The sequence below is a fragment of the Lygodium microphyllum genome, chromosome 9 (assembly GCF_053477565.2).
Source record: "Lygodium microphyllum isolate KBCC chromosome 9, Lygodium_microphyllum_v1.1.10, whole genome shotgun sequence".
Classification (NCBI taxonomy): Eukaryota; Viridiplantae; Streptophyta; class Polypodiopsida; order Schizaeales; family Lygodiaceae; genus Lygodium; species Lygodium microphyllum.
In genome coordinates, this window is record NC_141143.1 from 56,103,742 (window position 1) to 56,118,380 (window position 14,639).

Genomic DNA, 14,639 nt, shown 5'->3' on the forward strand with positions numbered 1-14,639 from the left:
GATGCTATGAAAGTGCGATTTTCTTTTTTTTATAGAATTTTCAATAATGTAAGATAGAAGTGGCACTCACTGCACATGTATGTGTATGTAGGGTCGTGCAGCCTATGTGGACATTGCTCTACTCGACGGCACTATAGCCCGCCAGTGCCGTGCGGACATCCTGTGCCCAAAGCGCCACGTCAATATTGTGAGGAGGGCACGGATGGTGGAGCATCTGATAGTTGAGCATGGCATTGAGTGCGACATTCCACATAGGAAGATAGGTCGCCCGACTGATACATCGCATGCCCGCACCACTGTCGGTGCGTGGCAACGGAAGACAGAGGCATGGTTTGGCGATGTAGAGAGGAAGCTAGAGCTGGCCAGGAGAAAGTATGAGAGAGCCCAGTATACCCAAGCCCAGCAGTTGTGGGACCTATTGGAGGAGACAGAGCGCACCATGACAAATGAGGAGTACGTCCAGGCATTTGTGAGAAGAGCATTAGTCAAATACGATTCGAAGAGAGAGCATCATATCCAGCACACGAAAAGGCGCATTGCCAAGGGGTATGGAGCACATGTAAGTATCTAGTCTCTTTCTCTTCCATGAGTATTGTGATTTTTAAAAAAATCTTAAATGGATTGTCTCTTTTTTCTCGCATGAATAGTGTCTAGCCTCTTTTTTCTTGCATGAATAGTGTAATGTTTTGTTGAAACTTTGGATATAACCTCTTCTCATGGTGAGGGTAATGCCATCAGTCCTCATCGTGAGTTGCAAATGGTTGAACATTACCCTGAGACAGATTTGGATGGCTTACCTGAGGATGGGTCCCCCCGTGCCATTGAGGATGTTGGATCGTAGGTTAGTGGTGAAATGTGTTGCTTATTCTTTCGAAATTGTCTAATGCTTTTTGGCATCATGTTGCATTTTATTGGTTGCATTGTGTTATGAAAATATAACACATGGCATTGCAGGATGAGGGGAAGCGGTACACAGCATGCCTCTTGTCACTGCGACCCTCCCCTATCACTATCTCTTCCCCTCTCGAGCCGACGAGGCCCCCCCCCCCCCCCCCATTGTGTCTTCACGATCGGGGGTAGCACCATTGATGTGATCATGGATGGATCCCCCACAAAGACAAGGGGGCAAAAGAGAGCCACTTCAAGGTGTGTACCTAGTAGGTGTGTTGCTTACAATGGCATAAGTTTGTTGTTTTGTAATCACTTTTGGTTTTTTTGCATTTCAGGTTGGATCGTAGTGTGCGCACTGAGTTTGTAGCTTGTGTGTCGAAGCTTCGCGTGGACATTGACAGTCGCTTGATAGCTGCATTGGTTAGTGCAGAAGAGGCGAGTACCAGGACTATGAATTTATTTGCCATGTAAGTAAGGGTTTAGGCATACTGCAATGTTTTTGGCTTTAGGCTTTGAAAGTTTATGTTACTAAATGATGTTTCCTTTCATAGTTGGATGGAGTATATGCTTCCAAGAGAGCACGCTTTCGATGTTTGCTTCATTGATTCTCTTTGGTATCCATATATGAACATGATTGAGGAAAAGGACAAGGATGTGGCATTACATAACTACTTTAATGGTGTTGACCCTACGCGAGCAATATTTATCTTCTTGGTGGTCTTGAGGTATGCATTGATGCTATGCATTCTACTTTAGCAAGTGTCTAATTGCCACCATGGCTCATGTGATTGAAATACTTTCGTGTTTCTTAAGGGTTGCAATGTGCTTCTATGTTTACATGACTCAATTGGCTACATATGAGCTTAGGGCTTGCATCTTGCACTTGCTTGCACATGGCACAGTTGGTTTCATAAGTATTTAGAGTTTCATAATCCACGTGTCAAAAGAGTGGATCGACTACCCAACGATCGAGGTGCCATCATGTACCTTGACTCATTGGAATGCAAGGATGCCATGCAGTGTCTGCGAACCATGAAGAGGTATCTTCAACCCTACACACATCCACTTAGCATGCATTATTTGTGGGAGCTCTCACTCAACCGCCAAGACCCACGGACCACTTATTGTTCAAGCGTTCCAAGCCAAGCACTAATGGCTATCTCTCACATAGCCGACGTGCCATCCATATCTACGGGTGTAGTGAGCTTACCTCCATGCCGATTGAGTTACCTCCTCTCTCGTGCACTCCGGTAGCTCCACGATCCAAGTGCAAGCTTCAAGCAAGCTTCATCCTCAAGCTCCACACTCCAAGCTCCATCGCCGCGAGCAAGACAACAGAAGAGAAGAGAAGAGAAGAGAAGAAGAGAGGAGAAGATGGAGAGCTTCTCCTCCCCGGTCCCTCACCCTCACACACTCACTCCCTCACTCCCTCACACTCTCACACTCCCTCTCTCAAGCACAATCTCAAGCAAGCAAGAAGAAGAAGAAGAAGAAGAAGAGGAGAGCCACTTTTGGCCACACACAAGAATGAGCTTCTCATTCCACTTTTAGCTTTTATACATGCCCTACTCCTCCTTGGGCAGTCTTCCCCTTTTTACATGACCTGCCATTAGCCTAGATCCTCTTTTCCTATCTCCTTCCTATCCTTCTTGCTTCTTCTCCACCGCTCGTCTATCTTTACAATTTGCAGAGGAGAGAGCCTGGCACTCTTTTACAAGATTTCAGGGTGCACCTTTGTATTTTAAAATGCACCTTTTCCCTTTTGCATTTTGCCTTGGACTTTTAAGATTGCCCTTGCGCTTTTGGCATTTTCTCCTCTTCTTTCTTCAGTCGGGCTACCTTTTTTCCGCCTTTGCCCTGTGCCTTTTTTATTTCCTTTTGCTTTCTTCGTGTTGGGGTTAACATTACCCCCTTCCTAGACGAGTGCTAGTCCCATGGCACTCTTCGTCAAAGGTAGCATGCAGAGCTTGCACTGAAGATGTGGGTGGAAGGGACTATTTTGGTTTGCCTTGGAGGAGTTCTGATGTTGGTGCGGATGAAGGTCGTTGGTGGCACTTTGTTGTTCTGATTGGCTGGTGATATGATTGTTGTAGGTGGCGATAGGGCTACTCTTTGTTGGGAATGGTCACTCATAGCTGGCACGGGTGTTGGTGTTCTCGGGATACTCATGGTGGATTCTGCTCGTGATGATTCTCTGGTGGTCTTGCATGATGAAGTAAAGGACAAGAGTTTAGAGTTGAGTGTTGATGTAGAGCTGACGGTGCTTTCATTGGAGTCTTTAATACCTGTAATTGGAAAACCCCTCATGTGGTCTCTCCCTAAGGGGTAGTGCTAGTCTTCTTATCGTGCACAAGACATATTTTGATTAGTTTGGGAGACAGGTCGAACTCTAAGCAAGCATGGAGTATTGTCCTGCACTTGAGGACCCAAACCGTGTATAGGTTATAGTGGAAATATTAAGTGAATACACATGCGTATTTAGGTATTACTTAGTTAGAAGACTGTCGGCATGGTTCCTTGTATAGCAATGGGTCAGTGAAGCAAGGGGCTAAGTTGATGGAAAAATTTGTCGATAAAGACGGGGAGTACATTTGAAGATTGCTTGAGACATCATTATGGTCTTGTCAAGGCAAGCAGCATAATTGAGCTCCTTGATGTCTTAGCTTCTGGTAGCTAGTGGCTACTTGTAGTGCTTGAAAAGTATGGTGTACTTTTCCATTGTCTTTCATGCCTTGCTTACCACTGTTGATTGTAATGGCATTGAGATGGAGTGCAAATGAATTGTGCAAGTCGTTCAGGGTGACAGGTCTAACCATAGGCGAGGTGAGCTCCCTAGGTATGTGCTACCCTTGATGTGCCCTGAAAAATTGTGGGGGATGTACAAAGGGCTAGGGGATTAGGGACGGAGCCAGCCGACTAAGGTCACTGGATGTACCTAATCTGAGGACCCCTAGGTGTGGTGTTGTGATCGTGTGTGCTTTTTTCTTTCTTTCTTTCTTTCTTTCTTTTTTCCCTTTTCTTTTCTTTTCTTTTCTTTCTTTCTTTCTTTTTTTTTTAGTGGAAAAAATGAATATAATCAATGCCATACATTGAGGTTGTTAGCCTTTCATTTCGATTGAGAAATGTTGGGATCCAAAGGCTATGAAGAATGGATATTACAAAGATGATTGTATCACCAGCCTTGATGCTAGAGGAACTGTTGTTGAGATGAAGAGATATACTTGAGATTTTGCAAACCTCTTTGTAACATGTGAGGCATCAAACAATTGAGGTAGCACTTGGAGTGAGTTGTGTAGGACAAGGGCAGAGCATCTTGCAAATTGAATCCTGGATGATGAAGATACGTTCGCCCTTGTTGAGATCGTGGCTCCTGCCCGAACATAGAGTCTATCCAAGAAGGAGGAGGTAATCGATGATTATGCTTTGGCCATGCTTAGTTGCAATATGTGCTTTCTACAGAGGTATCCTTGGTTCTCATCCAGTGGCACTTCCGTCATGGCTTTTGTTTCTTGGTATTCCTGTCACTTCCTCCATAATGGTTCTTTGTGGGGTTGGTGGTCTTGTGGTGACTTGGATATTAAACACTTCTAGACATTGACCTGTGTCATTCTGCATTCACTTGGAAAGGCGTGAGAGCACATGCAAGTCATAAGCTTCAACCATAATGAAAATTTCTAGCTAAACAAGACATCGCCAACCTGAATCCCTTAGTTTTGACTTGATGCGTATCACCTGCACTTGGTCATCATTGCTCATGGGGTGTGTTGGCCTTTGCTTCTTTTGGTATTATTTACACAGTCACAAAACACGTTGTTTATTTATGTACATGTTCATGAAACCATGTCCCTCTGTGAGGATAAAAACCAATTGTAGAACTCAGGATTGTACTCAAGTGTGGCACACATATCTAGCTTCTGTGGTAGCCTACTTAGCAATAATAAATATTTGGCAACATCGAGTAGCATGGTGCCTTGTCCGAGTCTACTGGAAACATGTAGCTCCTCCTCAGTGAGAACTTTATCAATCAAAGGGCTCTCTAGGCTAGTTCCAGCTAGGTCCATACTTCAAACTGTAGCTAGAACTCGAAATGAAGTTGGTGCCACATAGGTCGGGTCTCTTTGGGATCACCATTTGGCCAGTTGCTCCTCTGAGACTATCATGATTTGGGCTCCAAGTTTGGCCATTGTAGCGCGGCCAACGTTTTTCAAATTGGCTTCTACCCTCTGATTGTCACTTTAGTTGCTCTATCTCTAAGAGATTTGGCTGGCAGAGCATTTCATTAAATGTCACGGTTAAGCATAGTTTGTCAGCCTCCTCGTCAGAGATGACTCGCATGCGTTCATGTAAGAGCTTGTCATAATGTCCGTCAAGGTATTATTGCTCTTCCCACGCTAGTGGATAAGGCAAATATTCCTCAAGATGCTCCCTAGGGAATGTGCCCATGTCTGCATGAACATAGACACGTGCGAATAATTTCAGTTTAGTGTCCCACTTGGTCAAGCACTCTGTGCGACATCTCTATGTTCTATGAGGGCTTGCTAGGTTGCTATCTCAAGCAAAGTTCTAAGGGTTTCCTTTGGCTTTAGCATAGCTGGGGGCTGAGGCCTAGATGAGCAAGATTGATCAATGCCAGGATTGCTTATGCCTTCGAGGTTTTCATGTTTCTCTTGAGGCTTTATGGTAGTTGTGTCATGGTTCTCCTCGGATGTGACCGGCGTGGTCTAAGCATCCTGTTGTGACAGTGTTGTATCCACTCTTGATTGATCAATGCGAGTTTCTCTATCGGTGGATTGAGTGTCGCAAGCAATAGTTGACGGTAATTGTTGCTTTGATTTATCAGAACACATGGATGTGTCTGAGATTTCACCACTGTTAGGAGAGATGGCAATGGGTTATCTATGGATGAACTAGACGCTTTGTTCATCATCCCTTCAGTACTCTTGATCCCAATCTTCTTGTCGTCTGCAGTAGCTTGCAACTGTCATTGTTTTCGTTGTTTTCTTCTCTTTCTGTTGGGCACTAGAGGTGTACCCTTTAAGCTCCACATAGAGAACCTTGCAAGGGATTATCATTCACCAACCACGAAACAAGATTTTCAGAGGCGTGTCAGCAAGTGTGTAGGATCTTGAACTAGGTGAGTAGTTGATGTGCTTGGTTGGGCCTTAGCATTCTCTTTCTATGGCATGTCGTCATGGGATTTTGCTATATCCTCACTAGGTTGAACAGCCTTGCTAGTTTGCGAGGGTTCAACTTCCTCTCTTTTTGGAGAGTCTAGATGTCCAGCTAATTCTCCTCTGTTCAGCCCCACATTTGATTGCATTGACAGTTGCTCCTGGTTAGGCATTTGCTCTAGATTTTTGTCCTTATCTATTAGAACCTATCTCCATTGCTTCTTGTCAAGGTGAGTGTTGTGTTTAGAGCTATTGTTCTCTTGCTCTGGAGGTTTGGGTGACTCTAGTGTAGAACCATGAGACGGTTTAGGGTTTTTGATGTAGGCTTGGAAGAAACCAATTGAAGAAGTCAGGGTTGTATTGATGGGAAGCATAGAGATCTAGGATTGTAGGGTCTTGAAGACATATGTGCTGACATCAAGTACCATGCTCCCTACTCCTAGCCTGCTAGCCACGTGTAGATCTTCTTCTAGAAGCACTTTATCATACAAGGGATGTTTTTGGACAGTGGTAGAAAGCTGGACATCATGGGCAATTGCCAACACTCTCAATGAGGTCAGGGCAACGTACGTGGAGTCATGTATTGATGTCCAAAGGGCTTTCCTTTGCTCAGCAAGTGTCATTAGTCAGTGGCCAATTTTGGCTGCCAAACTTTGGTTGGAGTACCAATTTTGTGCAAAGGTACCTTGTCCTTTCTCTTTTCATTTGATTGCTTCAAGCTTTTCCTTGTTTGTCTCACATAGAGTTGTATAAAATGAGGGTGTCAAGTGCAATTCTCTAGCTGTGGCTTTTGGGATGTCCTTAATGACTTCTTCAACAATAGCTACATAGCAGAAACAAACATGTTGCTGCTCATACCAAGTCAGTGGTTTAGCTATGAGCTTTGTGTGCTCTGGTGTTGGCCTTTCGATGTCCACATGGACGTATGCACATGTGATGGCTGTCAGCTTGTGATCAAGCTTCACCATGCACTTCATCTCTAGTTCCTTGGTCAGATGCACCATTTCTTTGGCCAACTCTTTGAGAGATTTATCCTCAAGCCTAGGCTTTAGGTGCTTTGGAAGGATTGGAGGTGTCAAGGATGTTTGTTGCGACATCTCTTCCAAAGGTGAATTGCTAAGGACATGTTCCGCAATGGGTGTTGTCACAGCCAAAGGTTGTGACTGCTATGGTCCCTAATTGGAAGTAGTGGTGGCTAGTTCAGTGGACTGGCTACCATTGGTAGAGTGCGGTGTCAAGTCCTTAGGCAGATCAAAAGTGGTCGTGTCTTTTGTTGCCCTTTGCGCATTCACTTGTGCAAGTTGAGCAGCGGCACGAGGATGCTGCTGCCGTGCTTCCTGTGTCCATTTAGGTGAAGAGGATGTAGGAGATTTGGGACTCCTACGTGGGCTTGGCACTGACTGGAGAATTTGCTCGTGATTGTTAGACGATTCTATCATCAGCTTTGTTGAGCAATCAGCCTTATCATGAGCAATGTTGTGCCTATGGTACTCATTATCTTCTTGGGAAGTCAAAGGCTCCTTGGGCACTAGTGGACCTTGTGCACACTCGACAGTTACCTCTGATATCTGCTTGCTAAGCACGCTAGGCTGAGGATCTACTTTTTGATAGGTCATGTTTCGTTTCTTGATTTCAATCGTGAGGGGCTCAATCACTCCAATATTTTTGGTTTGAGACTTGGATTTTTGTTTAGGTTTCCTCCTATGCCTCTTTGCTTTTGACATAATTTGGGCTTCTGACAGAGGTGGTTTAGTAGGGGGTTTTGGTACCCAAATCCCTCGGTTGCCTGCATAATACCCTTGAGCACGAAGCAACGCCTTGGATATCCATCGCGACGTTATGCTAGCTCTCCATCGATGCCTTTGTCTATAAGGCTTGGGCTTCTTTCGTGGTCTTCTACGATATTTGTAAGTCCAAACCCTATCCTTGGCCTTGTCTCCTAACCTTTTTGTTTCAAGTATGGCCTCACTCGCTGGTTCTCTCCGTTCAACCTGTGCTTGTATCAACTCTTTCAACAACTCCTTGCTCTCATTACTAGGCTTGCTTGGTATGTCAGAATGCTCCTTGCCCTTCCCTCGAGGTTTGGTGAGGCCACCCTTGCTAAAAGTCGTGATTATCCTCACACATGGTAGTGTTAGGTGTATCCTCTATGGTATATAGTCGGCTTCACACTTCGTTGCCTTTTTGAAGGGCGTTCCTATGAGGATTTCCTTTCCACAATTCTCGCCATTTGGAGGAACATAGAATAGGATTGGCAAGCTTTCTGTTTCAATAGTTACAAGGATTCTGCACTTCCCTAGAAGTGCTTGTGGGTGTTCCCTGTAAGGATTAAGAGTTGCATCAATCGGTTTGAGCTCTGGTTGACCTAGTAGAGTCCATGCTTCGTAAGTCAAGATATTGAAATCTGCTCCTTCATCAATCAGAGCATCAATAATATGCTCTCTTTTCGCAGTGAGTTTGACCCTAAGATAAGCAGGTGGTACTATGTCCTCGTCTTTCGGGTCTTGGCTTGTAAATTTAAGCCTTCTGACAAATGCCCTTGAGTCCCCAATTGCACAACTAGATGTGGATTCTCCACCGATGTCTTGGGTTGTCTGTGCAGTGCTGCTCAAGGTGCATCTCTCGTCAAGAGTGTCATGTCTAGTCATCTTCGCAATTGTAGCTTGTTGATGTTGCATTTTGCTCTGACTAGATGCGGTCTGAACACAATGTCTTTGTGTTCTTGTGGTGTGGCCTTTTTGCCCTTGATGGCTAGATTGTCCCATTGATGTTCTAGGGTCTCTGTTTCTCTATGTTTGGGTATGGGCTTTTGGTTGCTCTTTTGCAAGTGAGAATCCATGCTCGTGTAGAGCCATCACTACACTAGGGTCCAATTTGGAGGACCTGTCATGATGCATGTTTTCTCTCCAACCTACTTGGGGGAGGTGCGGAGGGGAGCAGAGCCCCCTCTACAGGGGTCCGAGGGGTGCAGTCCCCCCTGGCCCGCAAGGCCGTTATGGTAAACGCCATGCACAATTTGGAGGACCGTTTATAGCCAAATTTTGAACTACTTGCTCTAAGTTTCAGCCCAGTGATGGATCTGTGATGTGCCTTTAGCTCTACGTAACCTTTGGGGTCAATTTCGGGGTTTAGATGCATCAAAATTTGTATCCTAGATACCTGTCCGATTTTGATAGTTTTCTGTCCGATTCTCAGATGTTTGATTTTCAAGAGTCCGATTATCAGAATTGGACGTCTGATTTTGGGTTGCTCCGATTGGCCCAGTGGTCCGATTTTAGTCACGTCCAATTTCTGGAATCGGACATCCGATTTTGATAGGCATTCGATTCTGAGTGGCCCGATTCCTTGTGTCCGATTTTCAAGGTCCAACTGTCCGATTTTCAAAATTGGACGATCGAGTGTCCGATCCGACAGACAAAGGTGGTCCGATTCTGGGATTGGTCCGATTCTGGGACTGGTCCGATTTTGGTCTGATTCTGGGACTGGTCCGATTTTGGGAATTTGATCGGAAGGGTGGTTCGATTTTCAGAGTTGGACGGTTTTCGGAGAGGTCCGATTTTCGGAGTCGGACGGTCTAATTCCAGAGATAGGGCAATCCTATTCAGGGACTCGGATGAACTGGTTCGATTGCGCGGCCGACGGCCTGCAAGTTGCGCGCGACGCCTCTAGGCTGACGTCTACTTCACCAAATCGTGATCTCCCCGTAGCTCTCTCTCTCTTCTCCCTCTCCCTAGCTCTCAAGCACACTCTCTTCTTAGAGGGCAGGATATCAAATGTGGCCTTTCCTTGTTTCCTGGGCCTCTTATAACCCCATCCCAGCCTGTTGTGACCTTAGAGGTTAGTCCCTCATACTCTTCCAACCAGAAATTTGAATCTGTGCCCCTATGTCCCTGTTTCAGCCTGTTATACAGCAACAAAAAACCCTATTGTTTTCCTTCTCTTTTCCTATCCTAACCTTAACCTAATGCAACAAGGATCAAAACCAAAGATGGAGATGGATGGTCCTACTCTAATATCTAGCAGCAAATCAAAAACCTACTTGCTAAGGAGATCGAATACTTCTTCAAACTCCCTCGCTTCCTACCTATCTACCTCAAGCACCGGTTCAGGGAAAACCCTGCTTCAATGCTCGATTCGAAGCCCGCAAGCGCTCAAGGCTTGAATCCGTTGGTCCTAGCAACGGAACCAAAATGTGGGAGCTCTCACTCAACCGCCAAGACCCACGGACCGCTTATTGTTCAAGTGTTCCAAGCCGAGCACTAATGGCTACCTCTCACATAGCCGACGCGCCATCCATATCTACGAGTGTAGTGAGCTTACCTCTATGCCGATCGAGTTACCTCCTCTCTCATGCATCCAAGTGCAAGCTTCAAGCAAGCTCCATTCTCAAGCTTCATGCTCCAAGCTCCATCGCCGCGAGCAAGACAATAGAAGAGAAGAGAAGAGAAGAGAAGAGAAGAAGAGAGGAGAAGATGGAGAGCTTCTCCTCCCCGGTCCCTCACCCTCACACACTCACTCCCTCACACTCCCTCTCTCAAGCACAATCTCAAGCAAGCAAGAAGAAGAAGAAGAAGAAGAAGAAGAAGAGGAGAGCTACTTTTGGCCACACACAAGAATGAGCTTCTCATTCCACTTTTGGCTTTTATACATGCCCTACTCCTCCTTGGGCGGTCTTCCCCTTTTTACATGACCGGCCATTGGCCTAGGTCCTCTTTTCCTATTTCCTTTCTATCCTTCTTGCTTCTTCTCCACCACCCGTCTATCTTTACAATTTGCACAGGAGAGAGCCTGGCACTCTTTTACAAGATTTCAAGGTGCGCCTTTGTATTTTAAAATGCACCTTTCCCCTTTTGCATTTGCCTTGGACTTTTAAGATTGCCCTTGCGCTTTTGGCCTTTTCTCCTCTTCTTTCTTCAGTCGGGCTACCTTTTTTCTGCCTTTGCCTTGCGCCTTTTTTATTTCCTTTTACTTTCTTCGTGTTGGGGTTAACATTATTGTCATGGATGAATATTTTCTCTAATATGTCTACATGCTAGGGCCATCACGCCTTGTCAAAGCGATGTCTAGACCCAAAGTGTTTCAAGACATTATCTGCCATTGATGAGATGAAGGTGATCCATATAAATGTCTTGCAACTAGAGCGTGGCATAAAACTCATTTGCATAAAGCTCGCTAACATTGTCTATTGCTTTACTTTTCGCTAACCCATTGTCTTATGGTTTCATTTGCAGGCCCCCCATCAAACAAATGCGATTGATTGTGGGTTTTATGTGATGGCATACATGAAGGCCTTTATTTACGATGGTGTGGTGGGGAAGCCAATGAGGAACTGGGTATGCATAACTTTACTTTTTATAGATATTTTTGTTTGGATTTGTAGCTTGCCTTGCTTAGTTGCATTAGCCTTTGCTCATTGCAGTTAAGGAGGACATGGTTCGATAGTACGTATGTGGCCAAGATCAAAGAGGACCTTCACAAGTGGTCTCTTGACGTGCTTGCAAAGTGATGTCTATTGTGATGGAAAATTATGCTAGGTTTGACATTGCCCACCTTGCCATTGCCTCCCTCTTGTGGCCTGGACTTGCAGTAAAAATGTGTATCTGTGGAACATCTAGATAAAAATGATTTATTTGGTTTTTGATAGTATAAACATTTTCATTGGATCATGGATCATTGCTCAATTATAAAATTGTAATTAATTTTAGTGTTAAGTAGTAACTAGTAATAATAGTGTATTGGTTATAGTGTGATTTGGTAGCAATAGTGTAGTTACATTAGGTTGTAATTTGTATTAATTCAATAATTACTAGTTTTTTATAATAATTTAGCAATAGTGATTTCAACCCTTAGAGTCGTTGCTCCTTGAATGGACAACAGTGCTATTTGTTGTTGCCTTAGGTAAGGAAGACTACGGTTTTGTGGTTGTGCATTGACACTAGCACATAGGGTGGGATAAAGAAAGAAGTTGGACAAAACACTATATCTTGCCTTGAATGTCCACAATTGGTGCATGAGTCACTTCATAAGGAGCCAATGATTCTAACTACTAGGGCGCACAATTTTGGATGTGATGTAAGCACACACGTATATCAAGTGTGAATTGATAATAAACCCTTCATGATAAAGAACTATATGCAATGATATGTATGTGGATTACTTGAACTAGGGTGGGTACCATCCCAAATGTGGTGGAGCCATAATTACCACATAATTAAAATCATGAGTGTGTCAAGCACAAAGTTGGTTCCTAAATGCAAAAATCATACTTGTTAGCATGGATTGCCAATGAAAGGGTTCTGTATTGTTATTAAGGAAGGGCTTAATGACCCCCATAAATCGATTTGAGTTAAACACAAGTTAAAAAACTTAATATTGTGCTATGAAATATAAATACAAGTGTAGTTAACATACAACGTTGATTCTTTATGGGTAAGGAAAAAAATGTAGTTAGGGTTGCCAAAATCCAAAAGGAGTTAAAATAATTTGTTGATTCAAGTATGGGTTAATAGCATAAAAATATGGTTGAGTTTAACCAAATAACTTTACTTTTTTTAAAACATGATTAAAATCGTTGTTGGAAAACATAATGAATTAAGTTGAAGTGCTCAACATAACCCATGGTTAAGGTAATTTCAAAAAAATTAATTTCTTAAATTTTCAACAAACAAAGAAGAAGCAAAAAGAAGAGGAAGGTCATGGATGCCAGTATCAACCTTTACGGAAGGTAATTGAGGTTTTGGTAGAGCTAATGAAAATAAATGATTAAATAATTAAAATGAATGTTGTGAAAACAACCCAAAAACAAGCTAATTTAAATACAATATTTATCATGTGAAGCCCTAAAAGAACTAAAGCCATGCTTAATATTACATCATGCAGCATATTATTATAGTAAAGAATATTCAAGGAATCCAATAGTGAATCCTGAAAATTAATGTGCATTGCAACAGAGGCCAAAGTATGGCATATCATTGTTGTTGACTTAATTAAACTATGCCTATGGAATGCACATATAATCAATTATTAGTAGCATTTTAAGTACTACAAAGTGCAAGTCCATAAATTAAAATTTGTCATTTTATAATGAACAATGAAATATCCTGTCTATTGCAACATGTGGATGTAAGGATAGCACCAATGAATCAAAAAGATGAAAATGGACATTAATTTGATGAGAATGATTACAAACTTCTATATCATGCATAATGATTATCATTTTTGGAGCATATTTCTACTAGAATCTTAAGCGTGAGTGTTGATTTATATTTGAAGCATATATGCCACAATTGTACCGTGCTAACTTTGTTGGTAATTCAATTTATTTTCTATTGAGATAATCCAAGGCACCAAGTTCTTTTGGCCAACATCCTTGAGAATGAACTTTGCTTTTAAAACCACTTTAAAAGTTGTCACATGCACGCTCTTTGTTTCTTCATAACTAAACAAGCCAAGTAGCAGCATTCTTATAAAGTAACTCAAGCAACATGATGTTGGGGAAAATAATGTTGACATTCAATTATTTAAATAGAGCACATAGATTGGTTGAGCCAACATCGAAAGATTTGGTGTTTGATGCAATATGTATCAATTGGCTCCTTGGTTGTTGAAACTTTACCACAATCTATGGTAGGTATTGTATTTTACATTATGTATGCTACAAATGGGTTATTTCCTTCATAACTCAAGGATAAAACTCCTGCATGACTTCCTTATCCACTACTTTTGCACCTTCCATGGCAATATGTGAAGCTAACATGAAATAACCAATTTAGATTCCTTATTTATTTCTACTAATGGGGATTATAGAGTTTGCAACCTCATTTGGAACTACTCTAACATTCCTATATGCAAGTAAACAATGCTAATAAAAAGTATTATTGCACCTCAATTTTTGGGGTGATTCAACTAGGTAACAAAATGTACACATACAAATAGCTCAATTTGCTAACTAAAGAGAATGTTTAATAGTAGCTAGCATTTTCTCTTTTCAACTCAAATATTTACACTACAAATAAGGTTATGTAGCCCTAATACAAGGGTTCATATACTAGTTGAGATGATTGTCCCCCAAACTTACTCAACTTCCATTGAGGAATGCTTCTAAATCTTAGGTGTTGATGTTTGTTCTTAGGTGCACAACACTATTAAAAATTTAGAAATTCGAAAACCTAATCTAGGATGAAGTTGCAGGCCTTCCTTTTGAGGCCCATTAAGGGGTGCCAATCAAGAACTAAGAACCCGCCCGAAATCCTTACATAAGGGTTAACTATGCATCCTAAACTTGGCCACCCCCTTGCTTTGAAGCACTTTCAAGCATGTCCACATTCAACATCCATGACATCGTATTTACTCTTACTTGTCATTTGCATGCTTGGTAACTACAAGTAGGCAACAAGATTAGCATGCATGTTGATTAGAGTGCCTCGCCCACCCTAGACGAAACACATGCCATGCCAAAAATTATGTGTTGTTCTATTCACTATGCACGAGTCATAAAAACAAAATATGCGATGAATTAGGCAATGTAAGAGTATGATCCACATAGCAAGGTCTACTCAAAAGCCTATTACATGTGTA

The 14,639-nt window shown here is 42.7% G+C and overlaps 1 protein-coding gene and 1 long non-coding RNA gene across 2 annotated transcripts; both read left to right on the plus strand.

Moving 5' to 3' along the window:
- Positions 1-114: 114 nt before the first annotated feature.
- LOC148031058 (uncharacterized) lies at positions 115-1,238 on the plus strand. The gene is made up of 4 exons (XM_087685538.1): positions 115-559; positions 783-841; positions 955-1,090; positions 1,227-1,238. Exons 1-4 carry the CDS (start codon positions 203-205, stop codon positions 1,236-1,238), a joined length of 564 nt encoding a protein of 187 aa, XP_087541664.1. The 5' UTR covers positions 115-202.
- Positions 1,239-1,269: 31 nt separating this feature from the next.
- Positions 1,270-11,607, plus strand: LOC148031059 (uncharacterized). Its single transcript, XR_015691975.1, has 4 exons — positions 1,270-1,358; positions 1,443-1,616; positions 11,294-11,395; positions 11,482-11,607. It is a non-coding gene; the product is annotated as an uncharacterized LOC148031059 (long non-coding RNA).
- Positions 11,608-14,639: the final 3,032 nt, after the last annotated feature.

What these genes read in the sequence shown, in the direction of transcription:
- LOC148031058 (XM_087685538.1), top strand. Translation starts at nt 203, where the DNA reads ATGGTGGAGCATCTGATAGTTGAGCATGGCATTGAGTGCGACATTCCA. An exon ending in CCAAGGGGTATGGAGCACAT is followed by an intron (nt 560 to 782) that starts GTAAGTATCTAG and finishes ACCCTGAGACAG; the next exon opens with ATTTGGATGGCTTACCTGAG. An exon ending in TTGAGGATGTTGGATCGTAG is followed by an intron (nt 842 to 954) that starts GTTAGTGGTGAA and finishes ATGGCATTGCAG; the next exon opens with GATGAGGGGAAGCGGTACAC.